The sequence below is a fragment of the Lissotriton helveticus genome, chromosome 3_1, assembly GCF_964261635.1.
Source record: "Lissotriton helveticus chromosome 3_1, aLisHel1.1, whole genome shotgun sequence".
NCBI classification, from domain to species: domain Eukaryota; kingdom Metazoa; phylum Chordata; class Amphibia; order Caudata; family Salamandridae; genus Lissotriton; species Lissotriton helveticus.
In genome coordinates, this window is record NC_136061.1 from 302,513,331 (window position 1) to 302,540,697 (window position 27,367).

The 27,367-nt window shown below is 49.9% G+C and overlaps 1 protein-coding gene across 2 annotated transcripts in view; it reads left to right on the forward strand.

Moving 5' to 3' along the window:
* Positions 1-27,367, forward strand: part of TRIM37 (tripartite motif containing 37) — a 1,276,082-nt gene that overhangs the window by 1,014,515 nt on the left and 234,200 nt on the right. For both annotated transcript variants that reach the window (XM_078679853.1, XM_078679852.1), the window contains exon 20: positions 6,408-6,539. In XM_078679853.1, the coding sequence (XP_078535979.1) occupies positions 6,408-6,539 (132 nt within the window). The remainder of the gene's footprint in view (positions 1-6,407; positions 6,540-27,367) is intronic.

A 27,367-nucleotide genomic window follows, 5' to 3' on the forward strand; every position in this document is an offset into this window, starting at 1 on the left:
AATCTCTTACGAAATTACAATGGTGCCCTAGGGGCACGACAAACCATATACTAAGTAAGTGGAATATGAAAGTCGATAAAGGAAATGGAGCTGTCCAGAGGCTGCAGGATCGATGGGACCACGCTATACTAACTTCAGGTAAGTAATAGGAGGCCCACGGAACGCGTGTGCAGAGTGTGAACTCACACGCGAGATGCGTAACAACGTCTATGGACAGTACAGTTCAAGTTAAAGGTGAGTATGGACAATCCTGACTAGGTAGGACTAAAACGACTGTGGAACTGGACACTAGGACAGTTAAACTACCCCTGAGCACCGAAATGCTCTTGTTACCTCACCCACGGGCCGCGGGTGCATAGGTGTCAAAGTGCGTCGGGTTCTCGCGTTGAAGTCAATGGAGCCTGAAAGAAAAGATGCTGCAGGCGACCAGGAGGAAGATGTCCGGTGCAGTCCAAGGGTGGATTGTTGAAGAAGGAGACCTGAAAGCAGAGGGGACAATGTTCACAGTCACTAGCCAGTGACTGGAGTGGAACCAGGAAGGAACCAGATGTCGTCGTCGCGATCAGGTGAAGAGTGGACGCTTGACTCTGCAGCCACGTGGACCAGGAGGTGTCTTCGACGACCAGGATGGAGGCACGAGCTGTCCCACGCAGGCTCTCGCTGTCGGCGGTGTTGGATCCGGGATTGGAGGCAACAGGCCTTGGCAAAGGCAACCCACGCGGTGAGTGAGGAAAGCGTCTGGTGCGGACTAGGAGAGTCCGGGGTGCCCCTCTTTTGGAAGGGAGCAAGGGCCAATCTGGAGCAACCAGATCAGCAGTGGAAATTCACAGGTTTGTCGTCTGGGAGGCCACTAGCCAGCCGGCAAGTGACCAGACAACGCGTCGAGCAGCAACAAAGCAGAAGGGCCCCACGCAGATCTCGTGGATCTTCGGTGCAGGGGCTGCTCGGGGTTGGGGCTTCTCAGTCCCCAAAGCACTTGGTCGAGTTTACCTCTGGAGTCGTGCTGGAAGCGAAGTGCAGGTTCGTTCAAGATGGCCGGTCCCACGTGTCTCGTCGCACCCAGGGGTCTCAGCTTTGCTGCAGATGTAGGTAGAGGTCGGAGAGGTCTGGGAATCCGGGTCTCGTCGGGCTCTGAAGTCTGGATCCTCAAGGGAAGACTAGCACCTCCCAAGGCAGGAAACCCTTTGTCCAGGCCATCCTCGCTGGAAGGACTCCCAGCAGCAGGAGGTCAGACTTGTGTCTGTGGTGGCAGCATCCATTTTGTGATGCTGAGGCTCGAGTTAACTTTAACTGGGGTTCACAGTTACATACATGTCGTGTCCCTCTAGAAGGGTGGAATGCTACCCCCGTCGCCAGAATTGGCGAGGGGGTAGTATTCCAAATCGTATGACACCTTACTCGACATGTTTTGATAATGTTATACCAGAGTTAGCATTTAACTGCGAGGATTATAATGCACTTAAGAGTATATGGTATAGCGTTATCATGGAACAGCTATTAGGACTTGGTTCCGCAAGCTGCAAACGGGCTCAGCTCATGCCAGAGCACCATCTCACATAATTCCAAGCACTCTGCCTTCAGGATTGATAAGGCCTTTCATAGGAGTGACTGATAGGAATATATGTGTCCATTTTAGGGTTAGATATAGGTATACTATATCTAGAGCAAAGGGTGTTTACACCACCTTGCCCCAGCTGTCATGCAGACAGTTGTGTCAGATTTAGATGGCCAGCCAGGGGTGGCATAATACATGCTTCAGCCCCTGGTAGGCCCTGGGTACACCTATGCCCTGAGTACAGGGACTGATAAGGTGGCCCAGTACCAATTGGTAAATGCACCTAAAGTACATCGTTGTCAATTTAGAGAGAGAACAGCTAGGCTGTGGGTCTGATTAGCAGGCCCACAGCCAGGGAAAGTCGTAAACCAGTGAAGCAAAAAGCAAAAATCTGGGGTGACCATAGGATTGCTGACCCCACTCTCCTACAACCACCTTATTTTTTTTGGTTCTCTGTATGATTGTCTTTGTTTGGATGGGAGGCTGTTCTTGTGTACCTGTCCTGGGGAGTGGGAGTTGGGTATTGTTTGAAGTTGGGGGCAGAGGGGGGGTCAGACATGTCACTATGGGGGCCATCTGTGGTATGGACCTAGATTTGGAGCCATGGGTACCTTCGTAGGAATCAAAATTATGTCTTGGAATATAAGGGGGATGCACACTATGGGCCGTCGGCACAAAATTCATGCCTACCTGGTGCGTCGAGGAGTGCAAATTGCGCTGCTGCAAGAAACTCACTTGACACAGTCAGAAGGGGAGGCGTTACGGCGTCGTTGGAGGGGGCAGATATTTCACACTACATATTCGGCCTAGGCAAGCGGGACCTTGGTATGGGTGCGGGCAGGGGTGCCATTTCAATGTGTTCCACAGATTGTTGACACCAAAGGCCGATTCACAGTAGTGGTAGGGCGGCTTGATGGCCGGATATCATGTTAGGAAGCATATATGCTCCAAATACTGAACCACCTGCTTTCTTTAAACAGTTATCGCAGAAATTGGCAATGGTATTGACGGGCCCTATACTCCAGGGGGGAGATTTTAATTGCATTACTGACATAGCCCTGGACCGCTCTCAGCCACCACTTCCTGACGCTCCTACTCATAGGATTGTAGAAGCGGGACTGGTAACGGGACTGGGGACTAACAGACTCTTGGCGGGCTCAGCACCCGGGGGACCGGGACTACTCTTATTTCTCAGCTATACATGAGTTGCATGTACGGTTGGCCGCTATCCTTTGCTCCCCTGATGTGCATATAACGGTCATGTTGAGTGAATACTTAGCTAAAACGACATCTGATCACAACCTGTTACTGGTATCTTTGAATTGGGTTCGCATTAGGGCCACCGTCCCCAGCTGGCGTCTCCGCCCAGAAACACTGGAAGACCAGGTCTTTCAAACCACCATAGGTAATGCTATAGAGGAGTACTTTCAGTACAACACCAACACGTCTACTAGCCTGCATAACGAGTGGGATGCATTTAAAGTAGTGATCTGAGGTCGTTACATCGGGGGAGCAGTGGGAGTTCATAAAACCTTACTGACTGATGTACAGAGGACGGAGCAGTGGCTCAGGGATATAGAAAGGGTAAGACCCAGACGTGAGGATAAACAGGAGGAACTTTTAGTGGCTAGAGAAGAGATGGCGGCACAGGTAGAGTGGCTAGAGAGTGGCTAAGGTATTTTGATTACAGGGCATACGCGGCAAGGGCGCGCGCTGAGAGGGATAAATCTCGGGCACTTTTGGCTTGACTGGCCAACCCAGCGCCTAGATGGAAACCAATTTTAGAGCCGAGAGGCGAGGGTGGCGCAGTATCCTATGGGCAACAGGCTATCAATACGCAGTTTCTGGAATACTACTCTATATATCACAGTCCCGGAGTTCTGGAGGAGGGGGGAATCCTGGACATTGAACTGCCGCAGGTTGAAGAGGAGGATGCAGAGATCTTGGGTCGGCCAGTGGAGTTAGGGGAGATCAGGGGAGCCATAAAGGGTATGGCCTGGAACAAAACCCCTGGCACTGATGGGCTGCCGACTGAGTTTTATGCCACGTATGTGGACCTTTTGGCCCCCCAGCTGTTAGCTCTCTACAATCGATCAAAGCAAGATGGTTGCCTGCCTAGCTCAACTAGGGAAGCAGTCATTATACCCCTCCTCAAACCGGATAAAACGGCGTAGGATCACACCCCTTATCGCCCTCTCCCGATGCTTAATCTCGACTATAAGATCTTGAGCAGTATTTTGGCCAGTCGACTGATGGCCCATCTGACTACACTTGTGCATGAGGATCAGGCTGTGTTTATTCCTTCCAGGAATACGGCCATGAATATACGAAGGCTGTGCCAACTGGTGCATGGCTCGGTGGATGAGGGGGGGAGAGGCGTGTGTACTATCGATTGATATTGAAAAGGACTTTGATAGCCTTGAGTGGCCATATCTATTCAGGGTCCTAAGGGCTTTTGACCTGGGCGAGGGATTTGTGGCCTGGACGAGGATTCTGTATAACCGATCTACTGCCAGGGTTCAAACAGGGGGAGTGATTACCGGGGCCTGCAGTGTGGGCAGGGGGACGAGGCAGGGATGCCCGCTGTCTCTCCTCCTGTTCGCTCTGTCAGTAGAACCGTTGGCTGTCCATGCACCATCGGGCGGTATTACAGGGGCTTAGACAGGATGGGTCAGACGCACTACATTGCACTAAATGCAGATGATCTTTTAATGTGTCTCGCCAACGCTGCTGAGGAGTTACGGGGTGCCCGAGAATTGCTGGCTAGGCAGGGATGGATGGCAGGGCTCAAAGTTAATTGGAATAAGACGTGGCTTTTTCCGGTATGTGGGGGTAGGGCTGATCCCCCAGACGGACTGGGTGTGAGAAAGTAGCTGTTTTGCCTTATTTAGGAGTCAGAATTTATCATGAGCCTACTGATTTGTTCGAGGGCAACATAGGACGTGCATTGAGAGCTACCAGGAGTAATTTTGATTTTTGGGGGACCCTGCCTCTATCAGTAGCGGGGAGAGTGGCGTTGCTAAAGATGGTAACCCTGCCCCGTCTGCTTTACTACTTTGGTGCGTTGCCACTTTGGGTGCCTGGAAAGTATTTTGTCCAGCTCAACAGCATGGCTATGTTTTTTTTTATGGGGTTTGGGGAGACGTAGAGTGGCGCTGAGCACTATGATGCAAACTAGGCGGGAGGGAGGGATGACAGCCCCTGATTTTGAGGCATATTATCATGCAGCCCAATTCCAATGGTTCACGCAGTGGATGGCGGGGAAGCTGAGGGCGGATGTGGACCAAAGGGATATGGACCTGGGACTCCGCAAGCTCGCTGGGACTCTCCTTTAGCTACTGTTACACGAAAGAGAGGTGCTGAGGGACTTATGGGTGGTGTGACAATGCTGGAATCGTGCCAATAGGAGAATTAAGGCGGGCCCTCATATGCACCCAAGATCCCATTATGGGTCTGTGAGGTGTTACCGCATGGAGGAAATTGGCAAAGGTTGCGGGACTGGGAAGACCTGGGGATCTCTAATATTGGAGACCTCTATGACGATGGTATCCTCATACCCTTTCAAGATCTCATGGAAAGATATGAAATACCCAGACAAGACTTTCTCTTACACGCGGCATTGAGGGCTGCCATTCGAAAACACTGGAAGAAAGGAGGGGAGGAGCCATTGACCTTTCTCCCCTGTCAGTATGTGGTCACTTCAGTGGGGAGGGTAAAGGCGTTACATGTCTATATAGGAGAATTATGCAGGGGTCCAGAACTCCCTTAGAGGGGCTGCGCATTAAATGGGAAGCGGATCTGGGGACACCTATAGAGGAAAAGCTGTGGGAAATGTTGATGGAACGGGCGTGGACATGCTCCCGGAATGCATTATTTCAACTAATACAATTTTATGTGTTCCATCGAGCGTATCTCACACCTCTGAAACTTAAAGAATTTTTCGGATCCTGTACAGCCTGTCCGTGGTGTAAAATGGAAAACGCCACATTTGTTCACATGCTCTGGGAATGTCCACTGCTACATGAGTTTTGGGGGAAGGTTAAGACCAGACTAAAGGAGGTGACGGATAGGGACATTCAGTCGGCCCCGGGTCTTTGCCTGCTCCACTGGTTTCCCCACACTCCCCGTAATAAGATCACCACTAAATTTATAGATTTACAGTTAGTCCTAGCAAAAAGAGAGATTACTAGTCATTGGAAAGCGTTCATTGCGCCTAATGCTGCGAGATGGCTGCGAGAATTTATAAAGAGGGCGGATTGTGAGGGGATTTTCTGGCTACAAATGGCTCAGAGAACCAATAATGACAAATTGTTGGATGCGGCTGGGGCATGGGTAGCGATGGAGTCCGATTGACAACGACGACTGACCTTCTGAAGGGGAGAACCTATATTTATTCATTTGAAGGAGTCTGTTATGAGTGCAGTTATTCATTTATAGTTTGATTAGCTGTTACTATATGAAAGATTCCTTGGCACCTTCATTTTCAGATATTTTTCAGAAATTAACCGGAAAAGTTAAGTTATTGAATAAGCTTCTTTCTTGTTCTGCTTTGGAGTTATAGCTGAAAGTCTAGTACTGTGCACATAAACCCTACTGTATAATAAATGAATCTTTTTTTATTTTTGACTAAACACAGTTCGCTCGCTGGAGATAGTTTTTGGGGAATTGTCCTCAGATGATACCGTATATGCTTAACTTACTCTTGGAGAACATACATTGATATATGCTGCACTAAGCATGCAGTTAAAGTGAGCTTTACATATGCAAGACTTGCTTTATGCCGATTAGTCATAAATGTCACGAATGTTTACTTTAACTTAAAGTGAAACTTGTGAAACTTTGACTCCTGCAGCCATGAACAAGAAGGGCAATTCACCCAAGCACAGTCGGTTTGGAGGTTCAAGCAGTCTTTCTCTACGAAGAGCTATAAACTCTGGAGACAGTAGCCACGGTGCCAAGGGCGACTGCCAGAATTCATCTGATGGTAAGCATGAATGACAGAACAGTGACGCAAAAGTTCTTTCTGAATGTCATTAAATCTGAAGCAAGACCAGGCCCGGCTCCAGGAATTTCTCTTTGGGTAGGCCAATGGTGCATTTAGGTGCGCCATTGTGGGCCCACTTTGTCGCTTCTTGTGGTAGCCTACAATCCCTAGATTACATTATATGTACTTGCAAACAGTCACCATGATACAACAGATCGAGTCTGTGTGTATGCAGAGCATGTGGAGAGTTATTTGAAAGTAAGAGCAATGTCTGGACCTACGTGCAAACCCTCAAATTTCAACAAGCCAGGCTACAACGCAATTTTTATTGTTGTCTTGCATCCATGGCCATGATAATGATAAAAACAATTTAAATGAAGCACACACGAAGTATGTGCCTTGCTGGGCCTGTGCAGATTTAAAACATAAAAACAAATAGTAGCACATTCTCTTACCTACTCCATTAGTCAAACTTTGTGTCACAGCATGATCTGATAAGGGAAGAGGTGTGATGCCGCGGCTAGGGCGACTGATGCTGGAATCTGGGGCTCACGGTTCGATCACCGGCGGCAAGTCAGCCCAGCACCATGTGACTCTGGGCAATAGCTTGCTTAATCTTCCCAGCGCTGAGATGCCTTTGGTTAACTGTTCGCGCTTTACAAATACTGGATTTACATTTTTATGTTTTTATTTTATAAGCGGCTACAGGGGTAGGGAAAAGGTGAAGCAGAATAAACAAACTTCTTTTCTCCAGCGCTGAACAGAAAAGAAAATATCTACGCAGCAGGATGGTAGGCAAAAGTTACTTGGTGCAAATAAAGAATGTGTACCATAAATTCAGTGGTTCTCAAACTTTCAACTCCAGAGGACCCCCATTGAGTCACCACTGGAAGTCGGGGACCCCCAAGCAATTTGTAGGATTTAAATTTCAAACAAAACAGTAATTCGAAACGAAAAATAGCACACATGTGCACACAAAACAAATACTCTAATTACTAATGATTTTAGGGGCATATTTACAAGCCCATTTTTGCGACGTTCCCGTGGTGATAGGGACCTCGCCTTATTTACAAGGCAGCGTTTAGCCACTTAACATGGCTTAATGGTGCCTTGTAAATAAGACCCCCTTTCACCCAATGCTTAGCGTGAAAGGGGTGGGCAGTATGTGTTGCGGTGAGCGTTTCCCCTGCAACCCCCATCGATTTTTACGCTGCCCCCTATTTACAAGGGCAGCGTAAATGTGAGGCAGCGCCAACATTAAGACCAGGGAAAACCTGGTCCTAACTTGGCGAAACAAGGAGAAATGCTTTATTTCTCCTCGTTTTTGCTAAACGCCTTGGTTTGTTTATGTTCAGGAAGGTGACCCTTCCTGCACATCAACAATCTTTTTTAATAAAGACATTTTGTAACTTCCATGTGTACTGCATTAAGCAGCACACATAGAAGTGACAAAAATGACATTTCAAGATTGTTTATGTGCAGGAACGGGGGCCTTCCTGTACATAAACAATCTTCGCCTGTTTGTAGCGCCAGCGGAGGGGAAACGCAGGGCTGCACCATATTCTTGTAATTTTGGTGCAGCCCTGCGTTTCTGAAGTGGCGGAGTGTGTTGTTAAGCCAAGGAGGCTAACGACACTTTCCGCCACTTCTGTTTATTTTAAATTGAAAACATTTGCAAGAAAACGTGAATGGGAAGGTTGGTGCTGCATCTCCGTGACTAACTTTTCAATGATTGGTTTTATTTTGCAGTACGAGGCTCCTGCTCCTGCCAGGTCCAGACTGGAAACCCAAATCACCCCTGGCAAATGATTTTAGACCAGTCCCCATACGGTGCACACCAAGTGCAGGGAGAAAGCCTGACCACTACAAAGGAGGCTTTGGGAGGCTCTCCCCCTCCAAAAAATTGTTTAGGAAACAATGGTGCAGTTTACAACACACATATCATTATATATTGAATTGTATTAGCTTTTTAAAGAATAGTAAATGAAGACCTGACTATGCACCAGAATACGGCAATATTTCTGGGGGTTCTTCAATGATTCCCTCACTATCACCCTCCAACAGTGCCTCTCATCTCTCCATAGCCCTCTAACACATGTATTTCATTGTTCTTATAGCATCTCTCATACCATTGTAGGATGTTAGAGCACTTTACATCACGCACATATTGAGACAGTGAATCATACATGTAAATCAGTGTATAGAAAATGTTAGAGAAGGCAAAAGGGACTACAAGGTGTAGGGGTCACAGGCCATCCATACTGGTAGGCATTTTCAAAGAGTGCTTGGTCTGGAGAAGCACAGACTCAGGATTCAGAACATAACACAGTGGTTCAATCAATCAAGGGATTTGTAAAGCACACTACTTACCCGCAAGGGTCTCAAGGTGCTGGGGGGGGGGGGGGTGAAGAGCTGCTAGTGGTCAAAGAGCCAGGTCTTGAGTAGTCTCCTGAAGGTCTGCGGGTCTTCGATTTGTCGTAGGAGGAGAGGGAGGGTGTTCCAAGTCTTGGTGGCGTGGTGGGAGAAGGACCTGCCCCCGGTAGTGGTTCTGTGGATGCGTGGGACGGCAGCCAGTGAGAGGTCGGCAGAGCGGAGTTTCCTGTTGGGTACGTAGAATGAGAGACGGCTGTTAAGGTAGGCTGGTCCGGTGTTGTGGAGTGCCTTGTATGCGTGGGTCAGGAGTTAGAAGGAGATTCTTCTGTCGACGGGGAGCCAGTGCAGGTTTCTCAGGTGGGGGGTGATGTGATCTCAGCGCGGGACGTCGAGGATCAGGCGTGCAAAGGCGTTCTGGATTCTTTAAAGTCTGTTGATGAGCTTGGACGGGGCTCCGGCGTAGAGGGCGTTTCCGTAGTCGAGTCTGCTGCTGACTAGGGCGTGGGTGATGGTTTTCCGTGTGTCTGTCGGGATCCATCTGTAGATCTCGCGGAGCATGCGGAGGGTGTAGAAGCATGTGGAGGAGACTGCGTTGACTTGGTTCGTCATGCTGAGTTTCGAGTCGAGGATGAATCCTAGGTTGCGTGCGTGGTTGGATGGTGCCGGGGGGGGGGGTGATGCAGGCCACCAGGAGTCGTCCCAGGCTGAGGGGTTGGGCCCGAGGATGAGGATCTCCGTCTTGTCTGTGTTCAGTTTCAGCCGGCTTTCCTCCATCCAGTTGGCGACGGCCTTCATACCACGGTGGAGGTTGGATTTGGCGGTGAGGTGGTCCTTGGTGAGGGAGAGGATCAGCTGGGTGTCGTCGGCGTAGGAGATTATGTTGAGGTCTAGTAGTCTGGCGATGCGTGCGAGCGGTGCCATGTAGACGTTGAATAGCTTTGGGCTGAGGGATTATCCTTGCGGGACACCGCAGACGGTCTTGGTGATTCCGGAGTGGAATGGGGGAGGCGGACTCTTTGGGTTCTATCGGAGAGGAAGGAGGTGGTCCAGTCCGGGTCCTTGTCACGGATCCCTGTGTCGTAGAGGCGTGTGTGTAGTGTGTGGTGGCAGACGGTGTCAAAGGCAGCAGAGAGGTCCAGGAGGATGAGGGCTGCTGTCTCGCCGTTGTCGAGTAGAATTCTGAAGTCGTCTGTGGCGGCGATTAGGGCGGTCTCGGTGCTGTGGTTCCTGCGGAAGCCTGACTGGGAGGGGTCGAAGATGCTGTTGTCTTCTAGGTGGCGGGTGAGTTGACGATCTTCTCGATGACTTTTGCTGGGAACGGAAGCAGGGAGATGGGCCAGAAGTTCTTTAGGTCGCTTGGGTCCGCCTTCGGTTTTCTCGGTGTGCTTCCAGCTCTCTGGGAAGGCCACAGTCTTGAAGGAGAGGTTGATGATGTTGCACAGGTGGGGTGCGATGGAGCTGTCAGCTTTGTTGACGATGTGGTGGGGAAGAGGGTCGGATGGGGCGCCTGAGTGGATGGTGCTCATGGTCTTGATAGTGTCCTCGGAGTTCACGTTGGTCCATGTAGTGAGGAGGTCGTGGTCGGCGGGGTTCGGTGTGGTGGGGTCAGCAGGGTTTGTCCGAGGTTTGAAGCTGTCGTGGATGTCGGTGATCTTGCGGTGGAAGAAGGCAGCGAGGGCGTCGCACAGGGCTTGTGACGGCGGGATGTCGTTGGTGCCGGAGCTGGGGTTTGAGAGTTCCTTCACGATGTTGAAAAGCTCCTTGCTGTTGTGTGCGTTGTTGTCGAGGCGGTCTTTGAAGGAGGCCTTCCTGGTAGTCCTGATGAGGTGGTGATGGTTGCGGATGGCATCTTTGTGGGCTGCGCGGCTGTTGGGTGTCTTCTCGTTGTGCCAGAAGTTTTCCAGTTTCCGACAGGTGCTCTTGGAGGCTAGGAGTTCCGGGGTGAACCAGCTGGCTCTTTGGCTGGTGTCTCTGTGGGTGTGCTGTCTCATAGGGGCGAAGGTGTTGGTGCAGTCTTCCATCCAGAGTCTGAGGGTACGGACCCCATCCTTGGGGTTGGTGGGGTTGCTCGGTGGGTTGAGTGCAAGGTGTGTTTGTAGTAGTCCCTTGGTGACTTTGCCACAGCGACGTCGGGGGAGCTGTAGGGTGCGGTGATGTGTGACGGGTTTCCGGAAGGTGAAGTGGATGCAGTGGTGGTCGGTCCAGGTGAGTTTGGAAGCATGGCTGAAGGCAATATGGGGGCTGGAGGAGAAGATGGCATCGAGCTTGTGGCCGTGTTAGGATTGACTTACAATAAAAATGTATTTCCACCCAAATAAGCCTTTTTAGCAGCATCAGGATAATTAAATACTGGGAAAAAACATAAGTCTCTAACTTGTACTTTGCAGTTTGCAAACAGCTGTTTGATGACATTTTATATGTCACTGTGCTAGATTACGATTGTCACTTATGAACGGCACAGTAACAAAAGAATCTCTCTGACAAAAGCAGTAACCACTGACCTATGCATAACAAATACTGTTTTTTAAAATGCATTGTACACGTTTTTTGCAGTTGGCAGGGCCAGGGCCGTTTCTAGGTGTTTTTTGTCGCCCTAGGCGAGAATGGAAAAATGCCACACCCTCCTGTGTCCAGGTTTTTTTTTGCTTTGAAAGTTATAGCAAAAGCACAGAACAGTATTGCGACAAGTCTGGGAAAAGTCACAGGATTTGCCTCCCTGGGCACATCATGTTGTGCTCTGCAGGGGTCAGGGATTCATGTACAAAACAGCTGCAATTTGAACCCAAGATACATGTTTACCAAGTGGAGCCCCAGGGCTAAGCAACACTACATGGCTTGGAGGGGCCAGTGAGAGGAGGGGGTGAAGTTGACCTAAATATGTACCAAATGCTCAGAAACACTTGTTAAACACAAATTAAGGACCATCAAATATAAAACTTTATGTAACTGACATTAACTCCAAATTATTTCATACAGAAGTCCTAGCTGGGGAGCGCCATCAGATTAGGCATGTCTGCTTCCACGGGATCGGTCAGGTGCATTTTGTAGATCTGTCCACCTCAGCTGGCCCCCACTCCAAAATAGCGCCTGTGAGGATTACAGCTTTGAGCTGCCTGTGCCAGGGTGGGAGTGAGCCCTACTGTAATTTTCTGAGCACCTTCAGAGTCACGTGGAAGGGCCTAAAGCGAGGCCAGATTTGTACCCAATGCACGTTTAGTTTTTTCAGTTTTTTAAAGGCAACCTCGACCCAAAGGTATCGGAGCGCTTTACATGAGCACCACTTATGTTACACAATGACACATTCATTTTTGGTAGGCACTGGGAGGTTAAGTGATTTGCCCTGAATCACAGGATGTTCCGCCGACGCGGAGGCTCAAACCTTTTTAGGTCTCGGACCGACGGCTGGCTTGCCAGCCGGAAGTCGGAGATTTTATGACTTTCAGTAAGGGGGCTTGACCCCGCCTCTTTCCTCGTCTCTCCTCCATTGGCTGGCTTCCTAAACGGAGGCCAGCCATTGGAGGAGAGAGGCGTCCCTCGAAAGAAGCTCCGTCTCTTTCAGATTCGGGGGCGTGTTGGTGCTGTTCTTTCCACTTTTAAGCCCCGCCCCTTTTGGGGATGCCAAAACACGCCCCCGAATCCGAAATTTGCGGATGTTTGCGGCCGCCATTTTGCCTGGAGAGCAGCGCGAGGACATGAGGTAACTATCCCTAACAAGCCAGATGAGGGGTGTTTGGGCGGGGAGTAGGCCAGCGATCTTAGGTAGCTGGGCCTAGGTTGTGTGGTGGCTTGTATGTGAGGGTGAGGAGTTTAAAGGTAGCTCATTTCAGGATAGGGAGACTGTCACCAGACTTTTCCCTCCAGATTCTGTTCATGCGGGCGCTGACACCAGGGCGCGTGCTGCGTCACGGTGCTGAGAGGCCGAGTGTAACTTTGTAATGCATGGCGCTGGCTCCTTCTTTCTACCTGGGCGTGATCGCACTGTGTCTAACACCAGTGCCGCGCTGTCGCGGCCCGTGTGTCCAGCCCAGTAACTGATGTAACACACCCCGCGCCGTGTGACCTGGACATAATGCGGGAAGGTGGCCTCCCCACCCCCTCCTGCTGTAATCCTTGAACAGCCTGTCTGCCTGCCGTGCCCGGCGCTTCCCGCTCAGCAGTTCGTTCAGTGTTAACACGTCTGGTGCCCAAGGGGTTTCTCGGAGCAGACCTGTAAACAAAAAAAAAAGCCTCGATGTGCTGGCCCGAGAGCCCAGCTGCTGGGCTCGCCTCCTGCTCACTGCTTGTGAGACCCTCCCCGCCCCTCCGCCTGCGATGAGCTGGCTACCAACGTGTGCTGCTTTCTGTCCCCAGGCTGGATTGGATCCACGCCGTCTACACCCTTGCCGACTCCCTGGTCTTCGGGGGCAACATTCTGCACAGCTTCAACATCCCCATGCAGCTGCACATCTACGAGGTATTTTACTGCATGTCACATCTCTTATCGGCTAACAGGCAGCTCCGTCGCACCCTCGGCCGCTTGAATAATCTGAAACCAGTGTATTGTACAGAAATGCTTTAGAGGTTGAAAGTTGAGGTAGATCGTCGACCTTCTTGCGCTGGTTAGAGCTGGGTGTTTGCAGCTCCTCCCACCCCCTCTCCTCCTGAACATGGATACGGCGGGCCTGCGGCAGCCACTGTTCGCAGGAACATCTCGCCCGGCTGCTTCTCTCTGTCCAGGAGGCTGTATTTTTGTGCACGTACTTAATATTGGCTCGGTTGACACCTGTTTCATCGTTTAATTAAATCACAACGGGCCACAACCATCCTTTGGCAATAATCTCGTAGCCGGAGCTTTTTCCAGAAAAAGAAGAGAAGGGTTTGAAGCGTCTAACCGGCACGCATGCGCATTACTGACCAGAGACACGCGCTAGACGCATGCGCAGCAGCGGTGCACTATACTTCGAAGACGCAAGCAGAACCGACAAAAACCCATGTATGGGTGTACCGGATACCTCAATTATCCAATTAACCCTAAACCGAAAGGGTATGAGTAGCCCGACCAACACCATCCTGACACTTTCAGCGGAGCCGCGTGAGGGTCGGTCAGAAGGAATTACCTTGCAGCACTCGTAAGTAAGGGCATCCTGAGCAGCGCTACCATCCCTACGATAATGTAAGTAACGGCAACACTCTAAATCATACTTCTCTCCCAGGTAGCAGACTAGATCGAGGGACCCTTGCGTCTGGATTTTGGCTCATGGGGCAACTGAACCCCTACAAAACAGTATGTTACATGAATGGAGGGCTATCAAATATTTTGCTCTCACTTTATTTCAAACAACGGTGATTAGCGTTATGACCACATAAAGTGACACTATACGAACTCGCCTAACCTAGTGTGTTTGTTTTATGTTAAATGTTTGTGAGTCTGGTCTGTTTTTTCTTATAAATCACTATAGGCACAATTCCTATAGTATGACAATTTTTGTCTAGATTTTGTAGCCACACCTTTGTTACCTGTACCCACTGGTCACCATACCTGCAGTTTTTTGAAGAAGCGGACTACCACAAAAACATTTTTTATCCTCTTCTCTTTACAGGTCATCTACTCAGCGGCGTTCTGTTAGGTACATTGATTTACCTGCACTATATATTTCACTTTTTGTAGTTTTAAAAATCGTCAAAATCAATCAATCAATCAATCATGCCATTTGTATAGCGCACTACTCACCCGGGAGGGTCTCAAGGCGCTTGGGGGGAGGGGTATGCTACTGCTCGAACAGCCAGGTCTTGAGTTGTTTCCTGAAGGCGAGATGGTCCTGAGTCAGCCGAAGGTGGATGGGGAGGGAGTTCCAAGTCTTGGCAGCCAGGTAAGAGAAGGATCTTCCTCCGGCGGTGGCTCTTCGGATGCGTGGTACGGCTGCGAGGGCGAGGCTGGTGGACCGTAGCTGGCGGGTGGGCGTGTAGAAGGTCAGGCGGTCGTTGAGGTACTTGGGGCCCAGGTCGTGGAGAGACTTGTGTGCGTGGGTGAGGAGCCGGAACGTGATCCTCTTGTCGACGGGGAGCCAGTGCAGGTTCCTCAGGTGGCTGGAGATGTGGCTGCGTCGGGGGACATCCAGGATGAGTCGGGCGGAGGCGTTCTGGATGCGCTGGAGTCTTTTCTTTAGCTTGGCTGTGGTTCCGGCGTAGAGGGCGTTTCCGTAGTCCAGTCGGCTGGTGACGAGTGCCTGGGTGACAGTCTTCCTGGTCTCGGTCGGGATCCAGCGGAAGATCTTGCGAAGCATACGCAGGGTGTTGAAGGACGATGAGGAGACGGCGTTGACTTGTCTGGTCATCGAGAGGGAGGGGTCCAGGATGAAGCCCAGGTTGCGTGCGTGGTCGGTTGGCTTGGGTGCGGTGCCCAGGGCTGGGGGCCACCAGGAGTCGTCCCAGGCGGAGGGCGAAGATCCCAGGATGAGGACTTCCGTCTTGTCCGAGTTCAGTTTCAGGCGGCTGTCCTTCATCCACTCGGGGACGTCTTTCATCCCTTCGTGTAGGCAGTTTCTGGCGGTGTCGGGGTCTCTGGTGAGGGAGAGGATCAGCTGGGTGTCGTCGGCGTAAGAGTTGATGTTGAGGTTGTGCTGGCGTGCGATGGCTGCGAGAGGTTTCATGTAGATGTTGAAGAGGGTGGGGCTGAGTGAAGATCCTTGCGGGACGCCGCAGATGACTTCGGTGGCCTCGGAGCGAAACGGGGGGAGGCGGACTCTTTGTGTTCTTCCGGCGAGGAACGAGATGATCCACTCCAGTGCCTTCTCTTGGATACCGATGTTGCTAAGGCGCTGGACTAGGGTGCGGTGGCAGACCGTGTCGAACGCAGCGGAGAGGTCCAGGAGGATGAGGGCCACTGTTTCCCCCTTGTCGAGCAGGGTCCGGATGTCGTCGGTGGCTGCGATGAGGGCGGTCTCGGTGCTGTGGTTGGCTCTGAAGCCGGACTGCGAGGGGTCGAGGGATCCGTTCGTCTCGAGGAAGGCGGTCAGCTGTCTGTTGACGATCTTCTCGAAGACTTTAGCAGGAAAAGGGAGGAGCGAGATGGGGCGGAAGTTTTTGAGATCGGTGGGGTCCGCTGTAGGTTTCTTCAGGAGGGCGCTGATCTCGGCGTGCTTCCAGCTCTCCGGGAAGGTGGGGGTGTTGAAGGAGGCGTTGATGATGTTCCGGAGTTGGGGTGCGATGGTGGAGTCGGCCTTGTTGAAGACGTGGTGTGGGCAGGGGTCGGTCGGTGATCCGGAGTGGATGGTGTTCATCGTGCGGGCTGTGTCTTCGGTGGTCACCGTGGTCCAGGTGCGAAGGGTGGCGGTGGGGGCCATTGGTTCGACGGTTGGGTGCGTGGGTGAGGCGCCGAAGCTGTTGTGGATGTCGGCGATCTTGCGGTGGAAGAACGTGGCGAGGGAGTCGCAGAGGTCTTGTGACGCAGTGATGTCGTTGGTGCCGGTGCTGGGGTTGGAGAACTCCTTGACGATAGTGAAGAGCTCTTTGCTGTCGTGGGCGTTGTTGTCCAGTCGTTCCTTCAGGGATTTCTTCTTGGTGGTGTGGATGAGCTGGTGGTGCTTGCGGGTAGCGTGTTTGAGGGCGGTCATGTTGTCGGTGGTCCGGTCGAGGAGCCAGGCTTTCTCGAGGGTGCGGCAGGTCTTCTTGGAGTCCTTGAGGTCGTCGGTGAACCAGGATGCCTTCCTGCTTCTGGGTCTGCTGGGAGGGTTCTTTAGTGGCGCGAGGTCGTCGGCGCAGGCGGCAGCCACTGTGTGAAGTTGCGGGCTGCTTCGTTGGGGTCCGTTGTGTTGGCGGGTGGGCTCTGGCTGAGGGAGGGGGTGAGCTGGTCTGTGGTGATCTTGCTCCAATTCCTCTGAGGTACCTGTTGCGGGTGGTGGTGGGTCGTGGATCTTTTGAAGCTGAAGTGGACGCAGCTGTGGTCGGTCCAGTGGAGTCCGGTGGCGTGGCTGAAGGTGATGTACTTGCTGGAAGAGAAGACGGGATCAAGCGTGTGGCCGGCGTAGTGGGTGGGGGTGTTGACCAGTTGCTTGAGTCCGAGGTTGGCGAGGTTTTCCAGCAGGGCGGTGGTATTGCGGTCCTTGTTGTTCTCCAGGTGGAAGTTGAGGTCCCCGAGGAGGATGTAGTCAGTGGAGGGGAGGGCGTGCGGGCTGATGAAGTCCGTGCGGGCTTGCTCAAAAAGTAGAGAAACGTGAGTAAGGTGGGGATTTGTGTACCTCGTCCTGAAGAAGGTTTTTTTAAACCGAAACATGTTTACACACACAAAAAGGATGTGATGCACATTGTTTTGCATGCCATACATCCTACACTTAATTTTAATAGCACCAGCCCGGGGGCCCAATAAAGATTTTTGTTGCCCCACGAGCCAGGTACTTTTTAACGGCCTTTAAAACCCCACCACGCACTCACATACAAATCCTCACTCATACCACACATAGTAATTGTAAGTGCTCCCACGTAGTCGTAGGTTGTAGCACGCCGCAACCCGTAGAGGGGTGCGATGACCCCGATGATGAAGCATGACACCAAGGGGCCTGTTGGTGTGTGAGGGGTATCCAAACAACTAGGGTGTTCCCCACCACTGGAGGATACACCTGCCACCGCACAAGTGGATTCTTTTTTGTTTAAAAACATTAGCCAAGGGAGAACGAATCAATTTTCGACCAAATATCTCTCTTCCCCCCATCACTGCCCCCCTGGCTGTGCTTGCTTCCCTGCCCCCCTGGCTGTGCTTGCTTCCCTGCCCCCTGGCTGTGCTTGCTTCCCTGCCCCCCTGGCTGTGCTTGCTTCCCTGCCCCCCCTGGCTGTGCTTGCTTCCCTGCCCCCCCCTGGCTGTGCTTGCTTCCCTGCCCCCCTGGCTGTGCTTGCTTCCCTGCCCCCCTGGCTGTGCTTGCTCCCCTGCCCCCCTGGCTGTGCTTGCTCCCCTGCCCCCCTGGCTGTGCTTGCTCCCCTGCCCCCTCGCTGTGCTTCTTCTCCTGTGTGTGTATGTGGCTCTGCGTGTGTATGTGGCTCTGCGTGTGTATGTGGCTCTGGGTGTGTATGTGGCTCTGGGTGTGTATGTGGCTCTGGGTGTGTGTGTGGCTCTGGGTGTGTGTGTGGCTCTGGGTGTGTGTGGGCCTCTGGGTGTGTGTGGGGCTGCCCCCTGGCTGTGCTTTCTTTCCTGTGTGTGTGTGTGGCTCTGGGTGTGTGTGTGTGGCTCTGGGGGTGTGTGTGTGGCTCTGGGGGTGTGTGTGTGGCTCTGGGGGTGTGTAGGGCTCTGGGTGTGTGTAGGGCTCTGGGGTGTGTGGGGGCTCTGGGTGTGTGTGGGGGGCGATGTGTGTGTGTGTGTGTGTCTCTGTGGCTCTGTGTGTGTGTGGCTCTGTGTGTGTGTGTGTGTGGCTCTGTGTGGATAGCTTTTTTTGTAGGTGGCTCTATGTGTGGGTGGCTCTGTCTGTGTGAGGGTAGTTCTGTGTAGGGGGCTCTATGTGAATGGCTCTGTGTGGGTGGCTCTGTATGTGTGTGTGGGTGGCTTTGTGTGTGTGGCTCTGTGTGGGTGTCAATGCAATAGGTCATGCATTTGCGAGCGATTAAGCTATTGGCATTGTAAATGACAATGCCATTTATTTATGATTTAAAAAAAAAAAAAAAGAAATGTCTTGAGCAGTGCCAATAGCTCTACCTTTAATGAAACCGAGACCATTGCATTGTAAATGCTTGTTCCCAGCTCCTATGTTGGCAAAGCTGCCACTGGACAAAACTCTCATCTCTCTCCAGCAGGGACATTAATCACTGACGTTATCTTCTTGACACTTTTATTATTCTTTGAAAACTGCTAATTAAACATTAAACATTATACTTTCAGTGCTTTTAACTGCTGCCTGCGGACCCCCTAGGAATGTGTCAGGGACCCCTGGGGGTCCGCGGACCACAGTTTGGGAAACACAACCCACCTGCCTAAAAGGAGTTGGGTGATTGAGGATGGCTGTGAGAAAGAGCCCAGGCCCAATCACGCAACTCTCAGAATAGGAAGAAAACAATGTTGGGAGGATCGTTGTAAATTATAATGCCCATTTTCTATTGACCTTCATGTCCTCACTGCGAAGTCCAAGGCTCCTATTTGGGTGGGCCAGGCTCATGTTTAGGTGGGCCTAGTCTACCCGGCCCCCGCAAGAACCGGGCCTGAGCAAGACTATTAAGCATTAATGGACATTTTTCTGCAAGATGCTTCTAACTGTAGATTCTGTAATTTAGAGTATCCCCCAAGCATCCGACTGAAATCTTGATCAGTGCCTCTGTGTACCGAAGGTCGCGCAGTTTGCTCAGCAACAGCATGGGCTACGCCAGCTGTGACGTGCGCCGTGCCTCTGTAGGCTTCACTCCAGCACGCTGCAATCAGTTACTTCCTTTCCACGCCAACAATCGCTACCTTGATCACTCTTTCAAATGTTGTTTCCATTGTACTTAGACATTCCCTTGCGAAACATACAGATTTTAAACGTTGCAAGGAATGTCACAGACAGATCCCTGTGACTGATCCCACCCCCCTCCCCTCCTCCCAAAGCTCGCGTATTTGGCCGTTTTCCATACACTTGAGTTTGACTTGTTTCTTTTATTTGCCGTAAAGGCTGCTATGGAAGCATGATCAAATTAGTTATGCACTTTCGGATGAATTATCCGTCCAAGATCGCACCTGTTTTGTAATTCGACTCATGAGTTGCATTTTCATTTTCTAAATAGAAATGTATATTTGACTTCGTATTATTGACACAAACATAGGGTGTTATTCAACTAACATGATCTTTCACATCGACCCTTGTGTTCTTGGCCTTCTGCCAGACTCTAAAGATGTAGTCTCGGTTTCTCTCTATCCATAGTACAAGCTCTGTATCGAAGGGCACCGCACAGAATCAAAGAAGGAGCTCATATTCTGATTCTATAGACATCTGACTGTTTTTGTGAGTTGCTTGAAATAGCAACACAAAACAATACTGTCTAAACTCAAATCCCAGAGCTTTACATCTTCTCTGTTCTTCCACAGCAGTACTTTCATGAAATTTGCTTGCGCGTCTGATTTACCTTATGTAAATCGGAGTCGTCGTCCTCTGTTACTAATTAGAGATTTCAACCCTTTGCACGCTTTGTTGTGTTGTGGGAGTTTCTAACCCTAATAAAAACTGATCCCACAATGAACACAAGACCCTATAGAATGTTTGTGTTCTCAACCGATATCATATCACTACATGGATAATCTAATTTTACTACACACAATATATTGTTTCATTTCAGTGGAATTAGCACCCGATTTGAAGTTACTTCCCCTGATAGAATTTGGATCTCCATTTGGAACTGTTATCCCCTGCCACAACTTTTTGGTATGCAATATAACCGCACAATTCATGATTCCAATCGCAAAATGCATTGAAATTGATGCAATCTTTTCGTTTGAAGGTGCTTCCTGTACATTATACGTCCTGATGATCATCCGAAACAACATATGTGGACTGTCTTTTAATTTGATGGTGAATATCAATACTTTCTTGCCAAATATTGACTTCAAACCCTCAATTATCCTTATCAGCCACATATGTATTTTTCTGTAAATAGAACGGTTGCACTTTTTTCACCAATAGTCCTATCCACAGAGCCGGGTTTTTCTTGGGAGCACCTCATCTCTAGGATATGAGTAATGTATAATAATTATGTATCAATGTATATATTCATGACTCAGTTTATATGAAAGTAAATGCACTAAACGCATAGTTGTAAATCTACTCTTTTGAGGTTTTTCTATCTCGATTCTGCCTCTATTGCCGTGGAAGTCAAGGTCCACACTTTCCCTGTGGGGACCACCTTTTACATAATGACTGTCTTGCCCTGGTTCCTGGGTTGAGCCATTTGCCCTTAAATAAACGTCCATACAAGAGCTGTTGGAGGTCCACCTGTCTTTGTTATGCCTTGAAATGCAGACTTGTTTGGCCTAGGAAGCTACTGAGAGGATTCTGACACCAGAAGTACTTCATGGCTGCTGCTAATGCTACTTTCTGGTGCCAAAAAAGGACAGAGGCCTCCGGCCTACTCTAGACCACAAGAAAAGACAGGTTCAGGATGTTCACCCTTGCCCACGTTAAGGCTGCCTTGGAGACTGGATGGTAGCGTTGGACCAGCAGGATACTTACTTGACTCCAGTATTGGAGCTTTCATAGATTTACATGCCTGAATCATTCCCCGTCGTCGAGACGGGAGTTTTCGGTACATAAAAAAGCAATGCTTAGTAGAATAGCAAACTGAAAAGAGGCCTAGGCCCATTTCCCTTTCGCAACCCATAACCTTCGTTATGTAAAAAGAGACAAACTTCTCCCTGAACGCATCAGAGCTCCTCACCCTCTTGAAATCTTTTGCCCCTCAGAATTTCTACCACACGTTGTGCTAGGGAGTCTCCTTTGAGCTCTGCTCAAATTCTACAGTTGTCTACTTCAATTTGGATTGGATTTGATAGTTCTTCATCTGATTTGGTAATTTTGATTACTGCCTACTTATTCACCAACTCCTGAGGATGGCTGACAAGGAGAAGAAAGGTTTATTTAGAGCCTTTGCATAGAGCCTTTTCTTTGAACAGATGGCAGACGACCCTCATAAGGATTGCATATACTGTCTTTATCCGGACCATCAGGCAAAAGACTGTAAGGTATGTCGTACCTTTTCAAATTAAACACTGAGGGATCGTGAAGGAGGTTTTTTACTATGGCTACAAAAACTAAAAGCCAGGAAAGAAGTCATGTCTAGTGACAGTGATGGGGCTTCTTCTACTTCCAGGAGATCTCAGAAAAGGAGCAGATCTCTTAGAGGAACGTCCTAAGAAGGCCCTAAAAAAGACAACTCTGGGGTCTTCTGGGCTCAGTCCCTCTAAATCTCCAAGCAGAGAAAAAGGAGAGCAAGGATCATGCTTCAGGAGTCAATCATACAAAGAGGAAGAGCTCAGAGCCCTCAAAATCGCCCCTTAGAGTCAAACATTCATTCAAGAAGCCTGCCTCTACACCACCTGAGGGAAAAGCGGAAAAATCGACATTGTCGACAAAGAAAATGGCGGCGGCGGCGGCGACGAAAACTGAGGTAAAACTAATTTCTAAAGCTATCTCTCCGTCAATCGGGGCACCGTCGACGACAGGGTCGACGCCGAGATCTTTGGCGACGACGGCATCGACGATGACGGATAAAACAGCCACGACCACTTCGGTGACAGAATCGCCGATAACAACAACAGGATCGTCGACACCAATGACGATGACAGTAATGGCAGCGTCGACGGCAGCAACGACGACGATAGTTTCATCGGCAGTTTCGATGGCGATTTCGTTGACGGGCTCGTCGACGAGAGAATAAACGCCAGAAAAACAGGAATTTACCGGGAAGAGGAGAATTACCCCAGAACTCACCTCTCCAAGTAAGGTGACACCTCTGGTACTATCCCACCTGTTAGAGGAGGAAGATTCAGAGGATGAGGAGAATGATGACAGCCCTTTTGGCTACGCCAGTAGCCCGTCACAGTTGCATGTAAAGTGGCAAGAAGATGACTTGGAGGAAGAATATAGGGGTATCAGGATTGTCCCCAACAACACTATCGCCAGGAGTATCAAGACGAGATGGTTAGCGTTCCGTCTTCGTTACTAACGGATCTGCAGTTTATACTGGAGGATTATAAAAAGAAGCATCCTATACCTCATACCTCTCAAGAGATACCGGTGGCTACGCCTCACCCACGCTCTATTCCAAATACGCCAGTGCGAAGGTGAGAGATTTTACCAGAGCCCTTGCCTAGATCACCACCAAGGTCTCAACAAGAACCAGTGACCACTGATGATGAACAGGAAGAGGGAGAGATAACGGACCCTAGCAGAGAGTGGGATGATTATCTCATTCCATCGCCTTTGTCTCCTTCACCGAAACCTGTAGATTCTCCTCCGGAGGACATCGGGGCGTTTCATAATTTAATGGAGAGAGCTACAAAGAGATTTGCGCTCACCATGTCATCTGACAAGACGGAATGCTTCTTATATGGTTTCAAGGAGCCATACCGCAAGGCAGTGCGGTCTCTCCCGATTGTCAGTCATGTATGGGAAGAGGGCATAAAGGTCATGGAGACATCGGCAACAGTGACTCCAGTACTCGCCAGGCTGGACGAAAAAAATATAAAGCTCCTTCGGATGCTCCAGCTTGTCTACTAGGCTACCCCAAGCCGAACTCAGTTATCACCCAGGCGGCTCAGCAGACATCGAGGAATCCATCAGCTCCTATTACGACACCTCCCGACAGAGAGGGTAGGCGGCGGGACAATGCAGGGAAGAGGTTTTCTTCCATGTCTGCCCTTCTAGTTATGGCGGCGAATGCCCTGGCCATTCTGGGCAGGTGCGATAGGAAGATGTGGTGTGACCTCTCGCTTTACATAGACCGCATTCCAGAAGCTGATAGACAGGAGGCCAAGAAGATTCTCCAAGAAGGAGAAAGGACTTCAGCTGAAGTCATTGATCGCGACCACGGCCTTCAGATCTTTCGGAGGAGCAGCAGACCTACGCCGGCAAGGATGGCTGAGAGCAACAACGTTTAGGCCTGAAGTCCAGAATAAAATCTTGGACTTTCCCTTCAATGGAGAGGATTTGTTTGGGAAACATATCAACGAGGCACTCCAAAGTATCAAAAAAGATACCGACACCGCAAAATCACTAGGAACGCTACAATATTGAAAGGTTCCTTTTCGAGGCTCTAGAGGTATAGGCCAATCATCTTATAGAGAAGGATATCAGCAGGGCAGATACACTTCTTACTCCACCTCATCCCAGCCCTACCATCAGCAGTATACGCAACAAAAAAACAGGAGGCTGCTCAAAATCTGCTTCTAGAGGTAGAGGAGGTCGTCAGGGGAAGGACAAGACCCGACAACAATGACAACCTTCAGGATCTGCCTACACTTATTCTTTTTCCTTTCACATGTTCCCCTGGGTGGAAAAATTGCTTATCATCTCCAAAATTGGCAGCAAATAACTACGGATCAGTGGGTCCTCAACATAATACAATTCAGACACACTCTAGACCTTCTGCAAACGCCCCCTTGTACACCGCCGAAACATCAAGAGGTCAGGCACTTGAATCAGATGCGTCGGGAGGTTCGGACAATGCTCCGAAAGGGAGCAATAGAGCCGGTACCGAACTCCCAGAGGGGAAGGGGATTTTATTCCCGGGTTTTCCTAGTCCGATTTTTGACCTCAGGTCCCTAAACACCTACCTCAAGAAACAATCTTTCAGGATGGTTTCCCTCCAAGACATTCTGCTGCTCTTAGACCCAGGAGATCATATTAACACATTAGACCTACAGGATGCGTAAGTTCACATCCCTATCCATCCTTCCCACAGGCAGTCCCTTCGGTTCATGTTCGCCAGAGAACATTACCAAGTCAAGGTATTGCAGTTCGGCCTGAAATCAGCCCCGAGAATCTTTACAAAATGCCTGGCTCCAGTGGCAGCTGTTCTAAGGAAACAAACACCAGGTATTTCCTTACCTCGACAACTGGTTGGTCAAAGCGCCATCAGCAGCATCAGCCGGTCGTCAACATCGGCTTGCGTGGAGTTATTTGCCAGGCTAGGTCTGACTTTAAACAAAGGAAAGTCATCCCTTCAGCCTACACGAAACATCACTTTCTTGGGAGCAATACTAGACATAGAGGTAAACAAAGCGTTTTCCTCCAAGGAAAGGCAGCTGAGAATAATATTTCTATCCCAGGACTTTGCAAGAAGAAAGTGTCTTTCAGTACGCATGTACAAGTCAATGCTGGGAACGATGTCATCTTGCATTCCCCTCGTGCCTTTCTGCAGGTTAAGGATGCGTCTGTTGCAAGAACAACTGGATCTACAATGGCATCAAGCGGAGGGATCCTTCGACGACATAGTCAAGGTAATGCCGGCCATGATCCAAGTGGCAACATGGCAACATCCCAAAAGCGGAACGTCTTGCAGGGCCTTTCATTCCTTACGGAGCCAGCCCCGCTGGTGATTACTACAGTTGCGTCCTTAGATGGCTGGGGAGCATTCCTTCAGGACCTCCAAGTCAGCGGTCGCTGGAAGTTGCACGAACATCAAATACACATCAACTTATTGGAACTCAGAGCCGTCTGCTTAGCATTGCTTGTGTTCCTACCAAGGATACAAGGATCAGCTGTACTAATAAGAACGGACAACACAACACAACAGTGATGCACTACTTAAACAAACAGGGAGGTACAAGCTCACGCTCCCTGTCTCAAGAAGCCCAGAAGATATGTGAATGGGCTCTGCAAGACGAGATATCCATAACAGCGGAGCATCTCCCAGGGGACCAGAACGTCACAGCAGATACTCTCAGCAGCCTCAAATCCAACAGCCTCGAGTGGGAGATCGACCAAGAGGTTCTAGACAGCATCTTCCAAAGATGGGGAGAACTGACAGTAGACCTCTTCGCAGCAGCAGAGAACAAGAAATGCCGGTTCTTCGCAATCTGGCTTCCCCATTGGGGATCTTGGGGGAATGCGTTTTTGATGGCATGGTCAGGCGTCTTGCCTACGCCTTTCCTCCAATTCCCCATCTGCCACGCATTCTTACAAAGATCAAGAAAGAGCCGTGCAAGATAATCCTGATAGCCCCATGGTGGCCCAGGCATCACTGGTTCATGGAGCTTCTGCTACTGTCGGAGGTCCACCCAATTCGTCTCCAACGAATACCGTCACTCCTGACGATGTCCCAGGGACAAGTGCTCCATCCGGACCCGAGATGGCTACACTTAGCGGTCTGGCTCCAGAACACTGTGAATTTCAACATCTGAAGATTTCAACGGAGAGATCTTATCGAGGGCCAGAGCGGATAGAGGATTCTGTTTATGGTGCGAAAGATGTAACATTCATCCTCTGAATTCGGCAGCGCATTAGATTATTCCATACATTTTGCTTTTGGCAAAATCTGGTTTGGCTCTTGCATCTATTAAGGTACATCTAGCCGCGATTTCACGCTACAGAAGGACTTCCACAAGACCATCTTTGTGGTCCGCAAGAGTCATCAAACAATTCATGAAGGGATTGTTCCGGCTTTTTCCTCCAGTAAAGCCTCCACCACCTCTCTGGCAGTTGAACATTGTTCTTTCTCAATTAATGAAAAGCCCTTCGAGCCAATACACAGGGCAGATCTTAAATTCCTATCGTGGAAAGTTGCGCTTCTCATAGCGCTCACTTAAGCCAAGAGAGTGGGATAATTACAGGCTCTCACGATTCAAGACCCTTTCTTGCAATTTAAGGAGGACAGAATGATACTCAGGACTAATCCAAAATGTATTCCAAAAGTACCAACTAACTTTCATTTAACCCCTCCCACGCTGATGACGAGCCCAGCTCGTCATCAGCCACGGTGCTCGTGTGCTGATGATGAGCTGAGCTAGTCCTGCCCGCTACAACGCTCACACACGAGGATAATTCCCCCGCTGTGCTGAGCGTTCTAAGGAAACGGGTGTGGCCATGACGAACTACAGCTCGTCATCAGCACACGAGCACCGTGGATGATGACGAGCTGAGCTCGTCATCAGCACCGGGGCGCTGTACGCGCCCCCACCCCCCAGCACAGCGGGGGATTAACCCCCGCAGCCAAGGGGTTAAACGAGCCACTAAAGAGGTCTCCACTCGCTAGATGTCTAACGCTGTCTCAAATTCTATTTACAAAAGACGAGACCCTTCTGCAAGTCTTCACAACTTTTTGTCGCCTTCAGCACAACCGGGAAGGATTTCCCTTTGTCAAAAAGAGGAATTGCTAGATGGATTTCCAGTGCGATAGAGTATTGTCATCAGGCAGCTGGAAAGCCTTTGAATGCACGAGTTCGTGCCCATTCCACAAGAGCAGTATCCACCTCCACTGCTTTGTTTGCAGGAGGACCGATCCAGGATATCTGCAGGGCAGCGACCTGGAAGACTACACACACATTCACCAGGCATTACTGCTTGGATGCAGCCGCAGGGAGAGATGTGGCGGTGGGAGAAGGGGTGCTGAAAAACCTTATCCAGTAACAGTGAGCCCTCTTTTCCATCCCTCCGTCCTTTGCTTTGTTACAAATGCACATTTTTTATTGTTATGTTTGGTAAGAGTGGTTATAATACTGATATGCAGAATTCCAAGGTTAATATGCATAGATAGGTGATGTCTTACATAACTATATTGAATATGTATTTAGTCTAAAAAATAAAAAAAATGTGCTTTATTCTACCGCTATTCTGATTCAGGCATGTGAATCTATGAAATCTCCAATACTGGAGTAAGAAAACAAGTTAATTACCTGTAACTGTAGTTCTCCAGTATTAGACGGTTTCATAGATTCACATGCAACCCGCCCTCCTCCCCCGAGAGGCTCACCTCGGATTTAGCACAAAAGGTGGTTATGGCACAAGTGCACGAAAATCCGAGGGGCAAAATGT